At 43.4% G+C, this 22154-nt stretch overlaps 1 protein-coding gene across 1 annotated transcript; it reads left to right on the forward strand.

Annotated features, from left to right (window-relative positions):
- The first annotated feature begins 1000 nt into the window (after positions 1-1000).
- On the forward strand, positions 1001-17270 carry LOC145393513 (protein Wnt-5b-like). The gene is made up of 7 exons (XM_080267647.1): positions 1001-1089; positions 3325-3581; positions 4664-4844; positions 5479-5590; positions 7926-8028; positions 8512-8679; positions 16146-17270. The coding sequence occupies exons 1-7, from the start codon at positions 1001-1003 to the stop codon at positions 16331-16333; spliced, it is 1098 nt and encodes a 365-aa protein (XP_080123773.1). The 3' UTR covers positions 16334-17270.
- The last annotated feature ends 4884 nt before the right edge of the window (positions 17271-22154 follow it).

The raw sequence follows: 22154 nt of genomic DNA on the forward strand, positions 1-22154 counted from the left end.
AATAGAATATAATGCTTTGTCGTACTACTTGTAATTCTTATCACTGAATATTTCCAGTTTATTATGTACGACTATGGCAGGTACTATTTAGCATTTCCAAATAAATAGGATAGAGCTCATTGTTTGCTCATACGCAGAGTGTATTGCCTGTAAAATAAAGATGTAAAGTCAGAATACCATTATTTTTCTTTTTTTGTCACAGTATATTTTAAACTTTGATCTCTTATTTTGGTAGTATTTATTTAGATCAGTTTTCGTGGTTTGCTTGCGACACAAATCCGGGGCGGCCACATCATCACTCCTTTCCTCCCGCGTCTTTTAGTTCCCTTTCTGCAACACGCTGGAAATACGTGGGTACCTGGCATGCTGGAACTCAACCTAATGTATGAATTGTTAGGCTAGTAGTTTAGGATTTTCTGTGATTGTTTGGATGGTTGTGGGGACGGTGAAGAAGTTAGTGTGTCAGTCACGAAATAACTATAGTCCTTTCATTCGAACTAGACGGAGAGTTTCGTCCTTTTGCAGCTTATTTTCCGTAATTCAAAGGGAGACTAAAACTTTCTGAACAGCTTATGCGTGTGTGATGCCGTAAGGACACACCATTAGTTCCCAACAGTAGTACGGTTTCTTTCACATCCCCAGAGATACCTTGTCCTCGGGGCCTGTAACCTCAGTTGTTTTGTTGGTGGGGTGTATGTTTATGGTACCTCTGTGTATGTTCATGTTTGTGCCCATTCCCTCTAGGATTAGGGCGGCTGGGCAGAGACAGACAAACCAGACAGATAGATAAATAGATAGATAGAGAGATAGATGTTTGTGTTTGCTATTATTTTACGAGTCCTGGTGATCCTGGTTCTTCAGCTGAGCGTAAGTCACAGTGCCACTCCTTCGGCAGGCATGAGTGTGGGCGGCGGCGGCAGTAGGCGGGGGCGCTGGTGAAGGCACAGAGTTGAGAGCAGCGGAGCCCGGCGCGGGAGGCGGGAGGCGGCGGAGGGGCAGCATGGGGGGCGCGGGGCTCCTCCACATGGTGCTGGGGGCCCTCCTCACCACCACCACCCCGACCCTCGCCAGGCTGGTCGGATCATGGATGTAAGTCTGACACACACACATACACACATACACACACACACACACACACACACACACACACACACACGCACGCACGCACGCACACACACACACACACACACACACACACACACACACACACACACACACACACACACACACACACACACACACACACACACACACACACACACACACACACACACACACACACACACACATATGATGACGTATTAATTAAATTTAACCTCTTCACTATACAGTGGCGGATTATTTCAGACCATTACACGATGACTGATTAAGTTTAACCTCTTCACTATATGATGACGAATTGATTAACACGTTCACTACACGGTGACAGACTTATTAACCCTTCACTATGCGATGGCGAATTAATAATAGCTTACTTGTCATCATCTCTTCTCTAAACAGTTATATTTATTTCAATGTTGACCTTTCGTATTTATGGTGGTCAGTCAAGGCTTTATCTAACACTTCCAGTTTGAAAAATCTTATGAAATGTTTCTAGATAGTAAGATTAAAATATAAATAAACCGTCGTCGGTCTGAAGGGGTCAGTAGGGCTTCTACTGTATGTAAAAGAATTATTGACCGCCGCTATGCATTCACAGGGGGGAGGGGGAGGGTGCTACGTCGGTAAAGTTGTGGAGAAATGACCCGTGTTGTGTGTGTCGGTATATTCCCGTAATTTGTGTATATGGCGAAACTTTTTGCCATGGATCCCTGCGTGAACTGCATGATGTGCGGTGTGCTAAAGTTTAACGATAGGGAGGACTGTTGCTGGAATGTAATACGTGAAAAAAATAGGGTTGCGTCATGTTTTAACCCCTTTTAGCCCATTTTTTTTTCTTTCTCTCTCTCTAACTCTGTCATGTTTAATTCACTTTAATCCCGCGGACGTATTTTGTTTTTTTGCCTGTCCGTATGTATTTTTTATTTCGTTCAACTCAAGGAATCCTCTGACCTTCTAGGGGTTAATGCAAGAATATGTTTATTCCTTTTCCCGCCAGACGATTTTATTTAAGACTTGGGGAAGAAATCTCACCATCCAGAAATTTATACGAGCACACTTTTATTTCCGTTACTACTTGGCGATTAGATTTCAGCTCTGGGAAAAGATGTCAGACCAGAATTTAATACCAGGATGTCTGTATTCTTCTCCCCAGGTGATTTTATTTTAATTTTGGGTTGTGACCATCAGGGGATTAATACGAGAGCACTTGTATTTCTAGCATAGGCTATTCCTTCCACCTTTTGTTCCACAGCTTGCCTCCTCATCCATCCCAGCAATACATGAGGATTTGTTCACCCAACTCAATAAATTCTACCTAAGTATATCCTCTTCCATTCTCTTCCTCTCCTTCATCCTCACACCTCCATTCTCTGTCTCATTCTTTCATCCCCAATTTTTGCTCCGTCTCACTCGTCCCACTTCAAGGCCACTCATTCCCGGATTTTTGTTTATTTTGATATAATTTATTCCTCACCAGAAAGTCTCATGTAATTCCTTTTAATGTTGTTGTTACTATTGTTTTGTTGTTTTTCATAATCTGATTCGTATTTTTTTCTCTTCCCATTATATACCTCAAGCACGTACTTCACCATTGAAAGAAGTATACTCTTTAAAAATAAGAAATGGTCATGAGCTCGTAACGGGTTTCAAGGAACTGGTGTTTGGTGAGTAAACTGAATAACAAAGTGGCTCCCCAGGGCCGAAGGACGAAGATAAGGGAGACAGCAAGAGTGGGAAGATAAGGGTGAACAGCAGAAGGGAGATGATGATGGGGAATAGCAGATAAAAAAATGGGAGAACAGGATACATACCGGATGTCCTGCTGCCCTTCATCCATGAAGGAGGTACAGGAAGAAAGTATGGAGACACTATAATAAGGGCGTGGGCCAGTATACTCTTGTGGATCTGTGTAGTCGTGAAATATGTTGATTGCACAGTACTGTACGAGTACATCACTGCCCCTCAGTTGTTCGCCCCCAGTTGTTTAGCTGTTACCTTCCACTCAGTTGTATTTCACTTATATATGCCCTTCCTCCCTCACTTACTCTCAGGTGCATATTCAGTCTGACTGGCGCGTCCCTTCATCTCACCTCTTCCAACTGAACTGTTCAAAAATTTCCATTCAACCTTTTCATTAATCCCATTCCCTGCAACAGAAATGTTCCAGTCTGTAATTAAACTGTACATTAAACAACTTGTTCTTACACAGTACTACTTTTCCAGGAACTTGGGGTTGCAAGGGTATGAAGTCTGGAGGAACCCACAGATCTACCTGATTGGTGCCCAGCCGCTGTGCACCCAGATTCCAGGACTGTCACTGGGGCAGACAAAACTGTGCCAACTGTACCAGGACCACATGGGCAGCGTTGGACGTGGTGCCAAGACAGGCATACATGAATGCCAGTGGCAGTTCCGACACCGACGATGGAACTGCTCAACTGTCGATGATTCTACTGTCTTTGGGCCTGTTCTTCAGATCCGTGAGTTTATATATTCATGCTATTTCCTACTATTCGTGCACTGTTAAGACTGTAACATCTAATCAAGCTCTAATAAAACACTGTTCCTTTATTATTTGGCAATGAAATAACGTTCTCCATACACTACATGTACCAAACCACTCACAGATTTTCAACCACTGATAAATCATATTGGCTAGTTGTGAGTCAGGTTAGCAACCCATTCAGAATAAGCTTTATTGGAAAGCGTCCACAGGTTCTCATATGTGAACGAACCAAATTTTGGCGAATGAGACATAAAGGAAACAAAGCTACTAACTGAATAGTACATGGAATGTTCTGGAAATTAATGATGTGAAAGAGATAGCTTTTGAAAGCATTTGAAAATTGAGAATTGCGTTTAGGTTGAATGAGTAAAACAGTTAAATAATGAGGGTGAGAGGCAGTGGGAGTATGGAATGGATGGATGTGCAAGTAAGAAAAATAAGGGAATGGAAAAATGTGTAGATTTGAGAGATTGTTGGAGAAGTGGATCAAATATTGTATGAGTTAAAACGAAAGGTAGGATATACAGTGTGTGTGTGTGTGTGTGTGTGTGTGTGTGTGTGTGTGTGTGTGTGTGTGTGTGTGTGTGTGTGTGTGTGTGTGTGTGTGTGTGTGTGTGCGCGCGTGCGCGTGCTGCAACGCAAGACGAGGGATTCCCGGCCGATGCAGAACTGTCAGTTACTTGTAGCCTATGATTTCATTTTAAAGAACCCATGGATTGGAACCTGCTTAATTTATTCTTCCCAAAGAAAACCTAGAAAAAAACAAAGCCAAATTCAGATTCTTTCATTTTGAGATGCCTAGATACATTGCACCGAAAAGATACTGTAAGACTCAGTACCAGTGGACTCATGCATTTGAGCTGAACAGAAAGGGGGTGAGACTGTGCAGTTGGGTTGGTGCTGCGTGGCCGCCGTTATGGGAGTGGAATGCAAACAGGATTCAGAATACCAAATTTATATCAGAATTCAGTTGAACATACCTAATAATCTGTAACGTCACAACTAACTCCCAAACTGTCACAAAGTCATGTCTGAATATGCACTCATGGCCCACAGCCAGCCGTGAAGCTGCTTTCGCGCACGCCATCGCCTCTGCAGGTGTGGTGCACAGTGTGTCACGGGCATGCCGGGATGGTCAGCTCACCACCTGCGGCTGCTCCCCAGCACGCAGACCCAAGGACCTCAACAAGGAGTGGATCTGGGGCGGCTGTGGTGACAACGTGGAGTACGGATATAAGTAGGTTGCTTATATTATTACAGTTTGGTTGCTTCATGTATGATCAATTAGGACTCTCCATGTATGATCATATAAAGCTCCCATCATGTATAATCACAGTTAGGACACTCCATGTATGACCATAATTACCCCCCTTCATGCATGATCACATTTAGGTCCTCAGTGTCCAATAACAACAGGTCCGTCCATGTATAATGATAAGTAGGTTGCTCCATATATGATGATTAGCGCTCTCCTTGCTGGATAAATTCTTTCTGTGCTGTACTTGTAATAGTCTCAGAAAAGGACCAATAGATCTGTTACTGTTTATTTCCTTTTGTACTTCTTCCTGTTCTACTCGTACCGTAATTCTCATCAAGTATGCTCACAAGTCAAACTTTCCACTCATACCACAAATATAAGGTCCCATCATGTCTGATCACCAGTAGGTTTCTCTTTGTATGATTCATTGTTGATGTGCCCTTTTGTGTGATTAGTAATATATACAGATTAACAATAGGTATGCCATTAGGTTTGTCTGTCTAGTTTCTTCTTTGTATTCTAGCCTCAGCACCAACAAATCTGTGACTGTATTGCTAGTGTAGTGTTTTTTTTTTTTTTTTCCAATATTTTGCAACTTCCTTCTTTCATTCAGATTTACTCAAGGATTTGTTGATGTGCGAGAGCGAGAGAAGAATTACAAGCGTGGGTCCTTGAAACAGGGGCGTCAGTTGATGAATCTTCACAACAATGAGGCAGGACGAAGGGTAAGTTTGATGGCATGTGTCATCAATTTCACCATCAGTTTCAGCTTTACGTCTGTTTTCCGTGTAACATGGGTCAGAAGGTCACCTGATAACACTCATCTTTACAGTATTCTGCACCAGCCACATAGTAACACCTCGAGATCTGAGGTCAGCACACACGCCTCGTCCCGTGTCTTCTTTGGCCAACCTTTACATCGATGGCCTCAGTACTTCTAAACCTCTTCACCCAGCTTCCTAGTTCATCATCAAGATATGTTCAGACCAACTCCCCCTCCTCCTTTCTTCTTCTTTTCTGATCCTTTCCATTCCCACCCGTCTTCTTATTTCTTCTTTTACTCCAGTTTTTACTTCACACATCTGTCAGATCAATCTCGTGTCGTTTCTTTCCAGTTTCATCATATACTCCCCATTTACACCTTATGTTTCACTGCCATACACTGACACTACTGTCACAGGTACTAAGCATTTTCCCCTTTGTGTACAGTGAAAACACTCGATATCAACATGGTAGGCAATTCTCTGCACTTCTTATAACCACTACCCACCCTAGCAGTGGCGCTCTGCATGGCACCAACCTCTGCACTGATGACATCACTAAAGTATCAGAGTTCATCCACAGTTTTTAGCGGCTACTATCACCACGGATCTTAACTGGTCTGCCATGGAGTGGTCTGACTGCGCCCTGGCATATGCTACGCAAAAAATTTTCATTCAAATTCTGGTTCCCACTCATGTGTACCCAGTGTCTGCATCCAGTACAGAAAATACTGTTCCTACCCACACCCTCCCTACCTACAGCGCATTACCAGTTACCCGTATCTTTAACCATCCTAATACTACACTTACAGATCATGGCTTCTCTCTTCCCGATGTTTTCTAGGAAAACCTTTTCACTCGGTATCTTCTCTCCACTGTTGGAATTTTTCGACCAGTTCTTCCTTACTTTCCGCCATCAGTAAGAAATCATCAGTGTGTAAGAGTTTCCTTAAACACACATCCCTGAGATCTCGTGTTTCCATTACCATTATGAGTATCAGTGGCGTCAGGCCTGATCCCAGATACACCTCGAACTTAGCCTTAAACTCTTGCCATGGACAAGCACTACTGCCAACAATTATATACATCACCATCACCACCCTGACAATCCATTCCTCAGTCCCTATTATTCTCATTGCCCACCTACCGCACTACTTTCCACGGGACTCAAAACCTTTTTCCAGTTATACTTGTGCAAGTACTTGTCTTGAACTTCTCTATAAATATTGCATATAGAACCCTGGCCTGACGCGAAACTGATCAGTTTCTCATATAAATCTGCCCATTGTGCTTTCCATCACTCCCATTATATGGTCCATTAGCATCAGACCTCTACAAATTCCTTGGTCAGAGGCGTCACCCTTTACCATACAGCAGCTCACGATGTAGCGAGACACCGAATCTCTGGGCACACAATCCAAGCACTGATCTGTTGCCTCGGTCTATGACAAGTTCGCTTCCCTGCTCACAAAGTACCTTCATTTCGACCATAATCCCATATGAACCTTCTGCTTTATTATATTTCATTTTAGTTATTCTTTGCCTGACGGCATCCCACTCGTGATGGATCTTGCATTGGTTTGGATAACGATAGTTCGTCTATGTTCTGCTCTAATTTTTCGTTATTTAGGCATCCTTCTTTAAGTTGCCAAACCACATTTCATTTTCCTGAATACAGTTATCTCATATTCCGTTTTGATTTGTTTCCATTTGCTCTGCGATTATATATCTCAGATTTTTTCTTTTTTATATATCCCTGAATCTCTCTCTCTCTCTCTCTCTCTCTCTCTCTCTCTCTCTCTCTCTCTCTCTCTCTCTCTATCTCTCTCTCTCCTGATCTGTTTAGCTAGCTTCTCTATCTTTCTTTCTCTCTGGGTGACTCTACACTGAGCGACAATCCAGATGGTTTCCTGACACCCAAGAACCTTTATTACGCTGGATCATGACCATGTAACTAAATGGCGCTGCTGGTCTTGTGGGTAAAGGCACCTCAGCCGAGTGGATCCTGGAAGGCTTTCCATCTGAGGGATGGTTGGGGTTTATAGCTCACATAATGCCACTCATGGGTTGATAAGGCTGGTCTTCCTTGCCTTATACATCAATATTGAGGAGCCTAGCCCGGACCCCTACGCTCCCGTTTGTTCAAGTCAGAATGAGATCAGTTGCTGATGCTGATGTTGTAAAGTTAGATATTCTGATGAAAACTGTATTCTAATGTATCAGTGTTGTACACCACACTTGCGCAGTTTTATGTGTAAATGTGGTATGATTTATTCATTATTTACGTCTTTTGTTCTAGGCGGTAATCCGGAAGACTCGTGTGAACTGTAAGTGCCATGGAGTGTCTGGATCATGTTCTCTCATCACGTGCTGGCAGCAGTTGGCTTCCTTCAGAGAAGTTGGTGAGTGAAGCTGTTTATACTACTCTAGATTTTATTATTTAAATGAGGAAATTGTAGTTTTATAGTGTTACCTCATGAACTCTGTCCAAGTGAAAATGTTTTAAGTTATTCCTTAGTTAACGTCGAGCTATTTTGACAATTGTTTGTTCCTGTAAGATGTATTAGCTTTATAATGGATCAACATAACGTGGTTTGTGGGAGTTTTGATATCAAAGTCTTCCAATCTTGACCGATCACTATTTTTAAGTGGTACTAATTAAATATCGCAGTCATTATTTTTTTTTTTAAAGCTGAACTGGCACACACACACACACACACACACACACACACACACACACACACACACACACACACACACACACACACACACACACACATACACACACAGTATACATAGCCCTTTAACATGTGGAGCAATGTCTTATCATTATATACACATTGGAACTATCAATTCTTCCTACTAAATCCATCACTGTTTATCAGGTGATCTGCTAAAGGATAAATACGACGGAGCCACAGAGGTAAAAATCAACCGACGAGGAAAACTGCAGGTAAAGCATCCTCAGTTTAATGTCCCTACAGGCGAGGATCTTGTCTACCTTCACGAGTCTCCAGATTATTGCAAGAGGAACAACACCGTTGGTTCTCTTGGTAACTTCTGTATAACTTTTCATTATCATTTTTTTTTTACCGTTTTTGTGTATATTCTGTGCTAAGTTTGTACTTTTGCTGTATAGTTTTTTTGTTCATGCATTACCGACTGTAAAGGCAAGAGAGACCATCTTATTAACTCCTTCAGTCAAAGGACTTTATTATCTTTTTATGCTGGTCATCATCAGACAATTTGATCCAGTTTACGGGAGATGTTTCAGACAAAAGGGTTTCAAAGCTGTCTATAACTCCTTAAGGATGATTTAATTCAGCTTTGGAAAATACTGGCCTAAGGACTTATACACTTCACTCCTGAAGCGTGTTTCATATTCTACCGCTAGTACCAACACACGATTTTATGCATCTTTAGGGAGAGTTTTCGAACTGGAAACGTTGGATTTAGCCTTCGTTATCCATTTCACTGTTAGGGTTCTGTCTTAAGCTCAACAAAATCGTCTGATAGCTGCAGAAATAAAATAAAAATACACCGTCGGATTGAAGGGGTTAAAGTGTGCTATATGTTGCATTAGTACAGTCATGATGATACTTATGTTTAAAGTGCATGCTGCAGGGCAGGTATACTTGTGTCATTGATAATCTCATGATCATACTGAATAATTTTGAGGTGACAATATTTATCTTGGAAGTGGGAGAACGAGTGAAGTGGAGTTGCAAATACTTACGGCATTTCCCTCTTGTGACTTGGAAGCATAATGAAGTCATCGCAAAATAGTTTCTGATACCGGTGTTTAGGGTTGGACATCAACAGTGCTAGTTTGAGGGAATATACTATTTTTGTTGTTGTCATGCCAGTCTTAAGTTATTTTGAACCCAATAGAATGCTGAATGCTTGCAGAGGTATTTTAGAGAAGTTTAACTGAAGAAGTCTCTGATGTGTTTGTGGGGCAGCATTGTAGTCAGGGCAAAATAGCATGTATGGTGCCTGGTGGATTAGTGGGTAATTAAGGCGCTCCAACCGGATTGAGCCTGTGCAGGGTTATGTCCAAAGAGTGGTTGGGTTTATTGCTACGTAATGCCTCTCAGGGATGAGTGAGGCTAGTCACCCTCATCTTAAATGTCAGGACCAAATTGCCTAGCCCCGGACTCCTACGCTCCTCATGAGGAAACACAGGATTAGGTGATGATGATGTGTTGTGTATTTTTTACTGGATAAGCATATGATGTCTTTATGCATTCAGCTAATAATGAACCAGTTCTGGAGGAAATGTTCTGATTATAGTGTTTGGTGGTGTTCTGCAGTTTCATATAGGCACATTGGCCTGGGTATGGCCATTGCAGTGTATCCCACAACCACCAGCACTCATCCAACCCACCATTCACAACCACCAGAACACCCTATCACCATTACCATCACCCACCCACTCAACCCATCCAACCTACCCCACCCACGCAACCCACCCCAACCAACCAATCCAACCTACCCAGTCCAACCACCCAACTTACCCAGCTCACCCAGGGCCGATCTTAACCCCTTAACCGCGGGTGTCATTCCAGAATGACGGCGACAAAACTGGACCAAACCGCGGGTGGCATTCTGGAATGATCGTGAATATTTTGAACACCGCGCGTTTTCCCGGCGCGCAAATATTCTCACGCAAGAGTAGCTGTCGAGTTCTTTCACGCCACCCATCCCACACCTCCCTCCTCCAACCCCGAGGGGCCCCCCCCCACCCCTGCCCTGACCCGCGTCAGTCAGTATCTGTCCAGCTCTGTGCGTGATAATGGCGCTCCGTCCTGACTCATCGTCGCTCGCTTCCTCCTCTACAATGTTTAGTGCTAGTGTTCCCTCTACCTCTACACTGGTAAAGGAACTGCCGACGGCGAGGCAGAAGGGGTTGAGCACTCCTGAAATTAGAACTGAGCTGGACAAAACAGTAAGTACTACTCTTGACTGTGGCAGTGAAAGTGACACACTCACAGCAAGCAGTGATGATTTGGCAGTGATTGGTGGTGAACCATTTTCCATTGATAGTGACAGTGATGAAAGTGATCGTGTTGATTCCCCCCCACCACCCCCAACTTACTCTGGGAAAGGAAAGGCTCCTATGGGCAAATCTGGTATTGCACGTGGGAAGGGAGTGAAGCGCAGGCTCACGTCTCCCACACCAGGCCCTAGTACGCATTTCCCATCAATTTCCCGTTCCCCTAGCCCAATTGCCCTCACATCATCATCATCATCATCATCTGTCGTGCCCTCTCCTCAGTCTACATCATCTGAGGAGTACGAATTACCAAAGCCTGCAAAGCGAGGGAAGACAGGCCGTGCAGGCCGTGCAGGCAGGCCTAGAACAAAGGGGATGCGTGGCAGTTGGAGGGCAAAGCTGGGCGATAAGCGAGGCGATAAGCGAGGTGATAAGCGGGGTAGAAAGGGTCAAGTTTCACCACGCACCAGGTCAGAAACCCCCCCGCCTGCCCCCCGCTCAGTTCCCTCACCCGCGCCACCCCCCCACTCACCGCCCCCGCACTCACCCCCCTCCCCGTTGCCTCCTGCCTCACCCACCTCTCGCTTGCCTCCTGCCTCACCTCCTGCCTCACCCAGTGCCTCTACATCAGCTCCTTCTCACGGGGAAACGAGTGAAATGCAACCTGCCCCTGCCACTGAACCACGCACAGGGCAAGTTGATGCATTTGTTTGGACTGACGGTGGAGATTTCCAGCCACACAATCCACCGTTTGATATGACAAATGCTGGAATACAGCCTGCCTTCCCATGCAACGCAGGTGATGAGTTTGTTGATTACTTCCTGGCCTTCCTTGATGATGAAATTGTGCAGCATGTCAGCGATGAGACCAATAGGTATGCAACTCAGTGTGCAGCACAAGGGCTGGGACCTATTGGCTCGCCAAAGCAAGTGTCGTGGTTGCCTGTCGGGATCAGAGAGCTGTATGTTTTTTTGCACTCATGTTTTTGATGCCCCATATAAAGAGACATGAGTTGGAGGAGTACTGGCTCGTGGATGACATAACTACTATCCCCATATTCGGGAAGTATATGTCACGGGATCGGTTCCGACAGCTGCTTGGATACCTGCACTTCGCTGATAATGACAACCCGTCCCAAACTGACCCTTTGTGGAAAGTGAGGATTTCCTCAACAAGATTAGGGATCGATTTATGAGATTTTTCAGGCCTATGCAGAAAGTCGTCATAGACGAGTCCCTGGTATTGTTCAGAGGACGTCTCAAATTCAGGCAGTACATCCCCAGCAAACGCCACCGCTTTGGGATAAAGTTCTTTGTGCTGTGTGACTGTGAGACGGGGTATATAATGGATTTTGTCATTTACTCGGCTAGCACAATGGATGTGAACAGGAAAGACCCCCTTGGCTTCTCTGGCTCCGTTGTAAAAAGTGCTGATGGAGAGGTATTTTGGTGGTAATCATGTGCTGTACACAGACAATTATTACACAGCACCGAAACTCTCCAAATACCTTGCTGAACACGGCATTGGCACTGTTGGCACTGTACGGAGCTATAGGAAAGAGTGGCCTAGTTTCCCCGAAGCATCATCATCATCCAGGGGAGATGTTCACCTGAAGAAGTCAGACAAGCTTCTTGCGATCAGGTGGCATGACAAGAAGGTTGTCAATATGATCAGCACCATCCACAAGGGGGAAATGAAGAGAACTGGGAAGGTCAGCTACAGGACGGGAGAGCCAATCATGAAGCCTGATGCCGTCATTGATTATAATGTAAATATGAGACTCAAGTTGATAAGTCTGATATGATGATTGGCGAAATAGACTGTCTCAGGAGAAACACCCGATGGTACAGGAAGGCTTGCCTGCACATGCTCGATATGTGCATGCTCAATGCCTTCATTCTTTACAAGACACAAGTCGGGGGCATAAGGCAACCATCACTGAGACAGTTTTCCAAGACTGTCGTTCAGCAGCTACTTGAACGATTTGGTCAGGTGACGGCACTGATCCCGAGGCGACACTCTGACACACAACCTGACCGTCTTGAGTGCCGCAATTACATGAGCCGGCACCAGCTTGTGAAATTGCCTCCTAAAGCAGGCGGCAGGTTGTCACAGGGCCGCTGCAGAGTATGTTCAACCACCACACGAAGGCCTACGACGAGAAAATGAGCACACACCAGTGCCTTGAATGCCAAGTCGCTCTATGTGTAACTCCGTGCTTTGCCGAGTACCACTCTCTGAGTAAATACTGAAAGTGACAGTGATATATAGTGATGCGACAGTGACGTGCTTTGCCAATAATTGTATAATGGATAATGTAGTAATAAGGGATATTTTGCCTAGAAAATAAAGGAAATATTGGCCAGTATAATAAGTGATATTGTAATAAGAGAATCTGCGGCACTTGTGGAATTCTGCGGCACTTACGTAATTCTGTGATGCGCCAGAGACGCAATATAGTAATAAGTGCATTGTAAATATAATGTACATTGCCCATATTATATGTAAAATAATATTAGAAGTTAGAAAGAATGAAAAGATCGCAGGAAACGTCAGTGAGCGGGTGCCGCCGCAGTGAAGTGAGGCGCAGCCGCAGTGAAGAGCGGGCGCGGCCGCAGGGAAGTGCCTTTTACCTACCTCAGTGAACACAGAGTGGGTGTTTATCGTATGTACAGTGATCATATATGTTTATATTACTGTTATGAGAGAGTGGTTGGCATTTGGTACTGGTGTGTGGGGCGTAAAATAGTTATTTCACACCCCTCACTTCTAACGGCTCTCCCCGTCCTGTGAAAGTCAACGAAGTCATGAAACCTACATCAATGGAAAGCTGAAGGTTTGTACTTTCTAATGGTACCTTATTTTTTTCTCTAGCTTTATTCTGTGCAGAGTTATTAAGGTTTAAAGGTTTGTTTACATTTGGCTGAAACCCCCGCGGGAGAGGACAGTCAGACCAAAACAATACCCGCGGTTAAGGGGTTAAGGGGGAATCACACGGTACCTGAAATCATGGTTTGCCGAAGAAATCGTGGTAACCGCCCACGAAACCGTTGTAGCCGCCGACGATTTGGTCGGCAAAACTGGATTCGGTTCATATCCATTGCTGCCGACGATTTCACGTACAAAACGTTTTCTCCGATAACAGAGCGAGCTGAATGGAGAACTTGGAGGCTATACTGCAGCATTTTGTTTATTTTTTAAAAGTAACAATTCACTCCTACAGTGCCTATTACTTTCCATTATATATATATATATATATATATATATATATTATTAATTATGAAAGCTTAAATAACCTTTTATATCGTGCACGGGTGAAATAACGATGTCGATAATTGTTGTTTACATTGGGGAGCGGATACAGCACGCCACGCTGGGTGAAGAAGTATTGTATGTTTCTCGCCGTTCATTCAGCACTGTAGATATGATGGTATCTGGGCAGATAGTATGGAAAAAGGCTGCTGAATCGCCCTCATTGAAAGAATAAGGTCATTCCTTTATAACGAGAAGGCGGCTCCACAGCCGCCTTCTCGTAGTTTTGGCCGCCGCTGCTTCTTTCTTCTAAAGTGTCACCACTGCAAAAGCCAATGCAGCAATCACTCTCCCCTCAGCAAATTCAAGAAAAACCATGTTGCGTCTGATACGTGTGAGTCGTGTGAGACGGTGGAACAGCCTCCAGTGTGCTTTGTTTACATTTTTGCCGACCGTCGGCAGCGTTCGAGGAATGTGTGTGATAGGGTTTGTGACTGGTTCCTGCAAACCAGGAACGCTTTCCATCGGCAAACCATGATTTCAGGTACCGTGTGATACCCCCTTAGGAGCTGCTGGGCCCTATTGGGAACATTTTTAGTGGGGTCCCCAGGTTCACAGCCAAGGTCTGTAGAATCATAAAGATTTAAATACTCTAAAGTCTATTATCTACTTTATATCTATATGGTAGAATGGAAAGCAGTCAAAATGTGCGCATAAAAAGTGCATGTGAGTTAATGGACCAAATAGATCCAACCTACATTTAATATAAAATTGCATACGTGTAAGCCTACAAGTAAACAAGTATGGCGTTTGTAATATGGAGGTTCCGTGTGGTCAAAGTAAGCAAACTCTATCATTTTCACGCAAGACTGCTGCTCTAGGTTCCCTATGTTTCTCAGGAAATGAACTGTCCGAATCATTACCACTCTCCCTAGCTCCCTAGCGCGTTGCCCCCTTTGGCGCGGGGCCCAGTTGGGAACAATTGGTCCAGTTGGCTTAAAGCCGGCCCTGAACTCACCCAATTCACCCATCCACCATATCCAGCCCAACCCACACAACTCACTCACCTTACCCACACACCCACATTAATCCAACCACCTTATCCACCCAACTTAACCTGACCCAACTCTCCCACCCAGCCCAGCCCAGTCCAACCAATCCATCAACCCCACTCAGTCCAACCCAATTCTCCCACCCTCCCACCCAACCTAACCTGACCACTGACCCCAGCCAACCCAACCCAAATCTCCCACCCACCCACCCACCCAACGCAACCCATCAACCGACCCTACTCAACTCAACCTACCCACCAACCCCACCTACCCCCACCATCACCACCACCACCCTTTTTTTTTCTTTTTTTTTAATATACATTGAGGGGCTGGAATCCAGAAACATGGAGCATAAGACAACAATGAATAGGACAGCTAAATTAAACGTTCATTCATTCACTCACTCATCTTTAAGGCACTGATTTTCAAGATTTCGACAGTTTTGACAGTATATAAACACTGATATTGTAAGAAAGTTTCTAGTATCGTCTTCACAGCATCTAATATACTATAGTAGTAGCCTTGTGTGTGTGTGTGTGTGTGTGTGTGTGTGTGTATAATTTGGGCAGCCAAAACTACACATTCAAATCGCACCAAAATTGGAACAAAAATCGCAAAAAATTCTCTGATGTGAAAAAACTTGGTCCCATCACGATTGAAAAACTTTTACTATACTTAATGAGCGATCAAATTTTGACCAAAAACCGCCGCTTCCAGCGCCCGGTTGGTTGCCGTGGCCGAGTAGTTATTATCTCGGACTTGCGTGCAGACAACTTAGGTTCCATTCTCGAAGCTGCAAATAACACGATCAATTGGTTAGCTGCAAAAAATCTAAGTGACAACGTTAGCCTAGAACAGCACATAAACGTGACTCAGATTACCTGAAATGATCGCAATGCACGCACGAAGCACTAGGAAATAAGTGAGAAGCACGAGGAAACGAGTGCGATGCACAAGCACGGAGTGCTAGAGCCCTCCACAGGAGCAAGTGCGAGAGGGCCCAAAGGGTCCACAAGCACTTGTCTTATGTATAATGTTACATGTCTTATAAAAGCTACTTATTTCCAGAAACCCATTATCGTGTATTTCTAGTGTAATCCTCGTAGTATCTCGTTATCTATAATTTTATTGACCAATAAAAATGACATTGACAACGAAGTCCTCATAGCACTTCTTTGTCAATAATGTTAATAACTAATAAAAGTAACTTGATTCCAGGCACCCAGGATCGTATTTGCAACAAAACCTCGCAGGGTATGGATGGATGTGGGCTGCTGTGTTGTGGTCGTGGCTACAACTCTCAGAAGGTGACAGTGAGGGAAAGGTGTCACTGTAAATTCCACTGGTGCTGTTACGTTGAGTGCAAGACTTGTATCAGAGTTGTTGACCTTCACACATGTAAATAGTTATGGAAGTCGTAAAGGTCAGCAAATATTTTGTAAGATGATGAAAAGGAAGACTCCTCAAGTTTCACATGTAAAAACGGAGTTGCTGAAAAATATATATGTGTGTGTGTAAATCCACAGACACTTCGTATTGTTTTCGTGGAGCTGGATTAATCTGTAGTATATTTTCAGCATTTCATTTGTAACTGGAAAGTTATATAACTGATGTGAACTTTCTAAACAGTACTTAACTGGTACAACACCTACAAGGGTTGTGCTATACCTCTTTTATATAGACAGATTTGTAAATAATTGAAAGATATTATCATATTGATATGTTATACGTTTTTAGCCTTAAGTAACAAATATTTAGCAGTAGCAGTTCCATGTAATTTTCTAAAGCACAAAAAATGATATTAAATCAGGATATCAAAGAATCTCAGTTGTAGGATCTGTTGTGCAAAAACTTTGGAAAAAGGTATTACCGAATGTTTTGAAATATCATGCATAAATGCCTAATGCATGTCATGTAACATGTCTTGGTAACATTAGCGCCGTTTTGGGTACAGTTTATTGTAGCACCTAAAAGTTTTATAGCATCGTTTATTGGTCTGTGTGTTCATAGTTCTACAAAACACATAAATGTAGGAAATAACTTAGTATATATATATTCTTGTGGTAGTCATACCGGTGTTAAGTGGTAGCTTTTATCTACTGTACAGTGTGTTTGTAAATACCATATATAAAGTAGTATACTGTATGTGGCTAATGTTTGCTCTGTGGTAGTTGTGTGTTCATGATGTGTAGATGCTGTATCTGGGAGGGTGATCTTAATACTAGGTCAATGGTTCTCAAGTGGGTTTATCAATTTATCGGAACGGCATGTTACCTCACAAAGATATAAGCAATGGCAACATAAATTAATCGTAGAGTTAATATAAATTACTATAATATGAGATATGAAATTTATTCTGTCCTTCAGTATTTAAAGATTAAGTACTGTAATGTTAAACTGTATGCCAATAAATCTGGATGTAATACAAACCTGTCTTTACTCTTAGGTTTTACGGAACACTAGTAGTGGTAGGTGGTGGCGACCATCATCCACTCACTTAATGTAGTGCTGCCTACTACTTTCACTTTACATCTCTTTTTCACTGTCTGCCCTCCTCACTTCCTATTTCTTCCATCCTTCCTGTCAAATTTTATTATCCGTTTTTCCATTTAAAGTGGCTCTGCATTGAGTGACAAGCCTAATGATTTCCTGTAACCCAGGAAACCATTTACAACGCACGGTGGTAACCATATAACCAAATTACAGGGTGATGTGAAGCCTATTGTGATGCTCCTGTTAACTAAGTGGAAAGACACAAATGCAACATCCATCTGGGAACCCATCCTGCACACTTCCCCACACTTTGCTGTGGTGAGACACTGCAGCTGTGAGAGAACATAGGTTAACTGCACGGAACGGCCCTGCAATGCCAGTTGTTTACCTGCAGTTTATGGACTTGCTTAGCCAGACAGACTGGGTTTACTCAACGACAACTGAACAGTAGTAGTATGGCAATTATTAGAACATCAATATTTTTGAACAGGAGGCTTTATGTAAGTGTTCATGTGTGTACAATATTTTGTAAAAGTAAAAAAGCCCAGCTGGCCAGGACTGTGCTAGGCTAGCTGGGGTTGGACTCGACTGGCTAGCCAGGACAAGACTGGGCTGGACTAGCCAGGACAGGGCTAGGCTGACCTGCGCTAAGTTGTATCGGGTTGGCTAGGGTTGGGCTGGTGTGGCCAAGGCTGGGCTGAATTTGGCTGACCAGGGCTAGGCTGGATTGGGCTTATCTGGCCAGGGCTAGGCTAAGTTAGGATTTACTAGGCTTGGCTGACCTATGGTGGGTTACTTGGCCAGGGGTGGGCTGGAATGGGCAGGCTAAGGCCTCTAAACTGGGCTGACCAGGGCTGGATTGGCTGATGCTAGGCTAAGCTTGGTTGGGTTGAACTAGTCAGATTTGAGCTTGCTTGGCTTGTCTGGCTAGGGTTGGGCTGAGCTGGATTCATCACGTCTAGGATGGGCTATCGAAGGCTGGACTTATTTTGCCAGGGCTGGCCTGGGTGAGACAATGATGCTGGTGGAAGGAATCAGTATTGTACCTGTAATGACATGATCACTGCTGGTATAACAAATTTCAATATTGTAGGTCTGATATGCATGTCTGAGGTTTCAGATCTTGTGTTGAGTATATGCAGAATGTATTAAAGAAACAGGTACCGTTTTGAAAAGTCATAGCTTTGGGTGGCAATTTTTACCTACAAGTAACACACGGAGAGTTAGTCATTTACCAAGGTTAATATTAAAGGAAGGACGAATGAAATTAACCATTTAGATTTACATATTAATCTACCCCACGGAGATGCAGTCCGTATTTCAGTTGTGCATGCGATAGTTAAACGACCATCCATGGCAGTATGGAAAATGGGAGAAATGGCGTTTCCCCTAGCTAGACCCTGTATTGGATCACATAGCCCTGCTAGGTTACGGGAGCGCGCTACCACTCCCGGCACGGCAGTCCCGGGCGAGGCTCGAACTCGTAATCCCCCAATTACGAGCTTGATGCTCTACCACTGAGCCACCATGCCCCCTACGGCAGTATGGAAAGAATTTTCCTAAGCACGGTAAAAACTCCGTGTTTGGTGGGAAAGATGTGACCCAAATATTTAATCCTCGGCCACACTAGTAGTCATGCAGCGCGCTTTGTTGCACGTCATGTTGCCCGGCTGGTGTTGTTGAGGCCCGTGATGTCCACACTGGTACAGTGTGCAGCTCCTGGCAATTACTGTTGAGCTAAGAGAGGAGGATAATGAATAGCAACACTGCAGCAGTTCAAGAGACTGACGTGGAGCCTTGTGGCACCATGTAGTGCAAAAAAAAAAAAAAAAAGCAAAAAGAGTAGGAAAAAGGTGTGGTGCAAAGAATACTGCTCCCAACGGAAGCCAGATGGTTACAGTCCCATCCATGCTAGGGGTCATGGTATGCGTGCTGTTACAAGTCATGTTGCCCAGTTCGTGTTGCCACGGGTTAGTGGTGTTCACACTAGTGCAATGGTCAGTGAGCACCAGCTGCAGCTGAGCTACAAGAGGAGGAGGATGGATACCAACACAGCAGCAGTTAGAGACTGATGTGGAGCATTGTGGCACTATGTTGTGCCAAAACGAAAAAGAATAGGAAAAAGATGATGCAGTGCAAGCAGTAACTGCTCACAAGAGAAGACAGACTGCTACTGAAGTCATCACAGTGCGTTGTCACCATGAAATGCCCCTCAGGCAGATTTGCTAGAAGCTCACGGCATAGATCCTCCGCAGCATAAAAACCTGTGTTGGGAAACATGACACGCAGCAGAGTGTGCTACATGAACCCCAGTGTGGACGAGGCATCATGTTACGTACTTTGTTGCGGGTCATGTTGCACAACCCGTGCTTTCGTGCCGCAGAGGGTTTGTGCCGTGCGCTTCTGGCAAATCTAGCCGAGGGGCATTCCATGGTGACAGCACTCACCGTGATGCCCTCAAAGTAGCCGTCTGGCTTCCCTCTGAAATTACATCGAGACAGCCATTGTTTGCAGCATGCCTTCTTTTTCCTATTCTTTTTCTTTTTGGCACAACATAGTGCCACAATACTCAACATAAACAATCTCTTGAGCTGCTGCGGTGTTGGTGTTACTTCTCCTCTCCCACTTCAACAGTATCTGGCGCAATGCTGCATATTGAACTAGCGTGGACATCACCTGCCTGCTCAACAAGAGTTGGGCAACATGACGCACAACAAAAGATTTGCCACGATCCCTAGTGTGAATAGGGCTTTACTGAGGGCATTGTGGCATGTGCTATCACCATGATAAGCCCCTCATCCACATCTGCAAGAAGTGCGTGACGCACATCCTTCTCGGCACAAAAACTCAAGTTGGGCGACATGATGTGTATCAGAGCAATTTACATAGAACGTCAGATTTTAATCTAACTAAGCAAATATACCTTAGTAATTTAAATTAATTCAAATTATGCCATGTGAATGTGATTTCAAAGAATTTTCAGTGATTTGGGGAAACGTTTGTCTTTTAATTCCGGATCGTGTTGTAGCTTGACCAATACTATATCATAATCGGCACGTTATAATTTCAATATTTTTTGACTCAGATTATAAGTATTTTTTAAGTACATGTGGATTGGCCAAAAAATTTAATAAATACTACAGCTTGGAGAGATAAAACAAATTAAAGCCCATTACAAGATCCATATCTTAGGTGCCATTTCGTCGACCCCACGTAACGGAGCAGAGGTGGCCTTAGACGGGTCGGAGAAAATTACAATTATTCACAATGGTAAGGGGCTGTTTGATGTTTTGCATGTAAGTGAAGAATTATGGTGGTATGAGGGTTGTGCGAATGTGAAAGGAAGAATGAGAGGGAAAAGAGTTGAGATGCTAATTGGGATGGTGATTCTAGTGCATGGTATGGATGGTGATGCAAGGTTTTCACTTTAGTAAATTTTTACTTTTGAAGTCGTATATTATCAGTTAAGTAATTTAATACAAAATAATTTTCCAAAGATTCCATCACCGCAAATTGGAATGTGTGTAACATTTCAGGAGTTAAATATTACGGTACTGTGTGGTATGTTAGCTCTGGAATTTGCCAAAAATGCTTTTTATTATTTCATTGTACCTGTAATTTAATATTAGTATTTGGTTTTGTTACGAGGATCCAATTGAGATTTCTCATAATTTTGAAATTTATGTTGGTAGACGTGCGGGTGGAGTAATGTTATTGAAATGTTTGTTTCTTAATTTCAGTAGTAGTAATATTACCTTATTTTAAATGTTATTTGTATTTTTGCATATTGTGAGGGAGTTCAGGGACATGCTGCAGGAGAGCTCCCATTAACAGATGATGGAAATGCTCCCACTGACAGATGATGAAAATCTTATGGATCGTCTTTCATAATTGTAAATTCATTTATGACACCCAGATTCTGCAGAAATATCATTTATGTTATTAGAGATTGTATATTTCATTTATGACACCCTAATTCTGCCAAAATGTGTTAATCAAGAGCATGAAGATACCGTACATTGATGTCGGTAATGGCATTTGACTGAGGGTAATGGGTCGATTCGGACTCAAAACTTTCAGGTTAGTTGAGTTAGGTTTGGTTGGATTTGGTTAAATTCTGCAAAAAAAAAAAGCATGTTACACTAGGGCACAAAGATTGATTTTCTGCGGTTGTACGTTATACAGAAACAGAATCCATGATTGAAACCACAGAAGATAATGTCACTGCTTCATCTGAAATCTAGAATCACAGCTGCATGGTGACAAATAACCCTGACATCTTACGACGTCCTCAGTGAGTGGGTCACCCGTCTGAATATTTGTATGAGGGATGACGGTCAGCACTTTGAACAAGTACTCTAAACTTCCGTTTTCCCTATGGTGCGTGACTTGCGGGACACCCTGTATATTATACTGGTATATACAATGCATATAAATATATATATATATATATATATATATATATATATACCGTGAACCGGGGTGACTTCAGACGATTTTGAAGGTTTTTTCATCCTGACACAATTTATTTTGGCCAAAATACTGATGTTAAGTATTACATACGTAGGTGAGCCAATAACCTTTCAGTATCTAACAGCTAGATAATCTCAGTATCTCCATCTAGACGTAGTAAAATATTTTATAGGTGTCCGAGGTCACCCCGGACTGGGGAGACTTCGGACAGCCTTGGGGTGACTGCGAACACTCATTAGAAATGCACTGAAATGGGCCCCT

This window comes from Coenobita brevimanus, chromosome 24 (genome assembly GCF_032717465.1).
Source record: "Coenobita brevimanus isolate Jiangsu-jjx chromosome 24, ASM3271746v2, whole genome shotgun sequence".
Lineage (NCBI taxonomy): Eukaryota > Metazoa > Arthropoda > Malacostraca > Decapoda > Coenobitidae > Coenobita > Coenobita brevimanus.

Coding starts and splice junctions, on each gene's coding strand:
- LOC145393513 (XM_080267647.1), top strand. CDS start 1,001: ATGGGGGGCGCGGGGCTCCTCCACATGGTGCTGGGGGCCCTCCTCACC. Junction 4,845..5,478: donor AACGTGGAGTACGGATATAA/GTAGGTTGCTTA, acceptor TCTTTCATTCAG/ATTTACTCAAGGATTTGTTG. Junction 5,591..7,925: donor ACAATGAGGCAGGACGAAGG/GTAAGTTTGATG, acceptor CTTTTGTTCTAG/GCGGTAATCCGGAAGACTCG.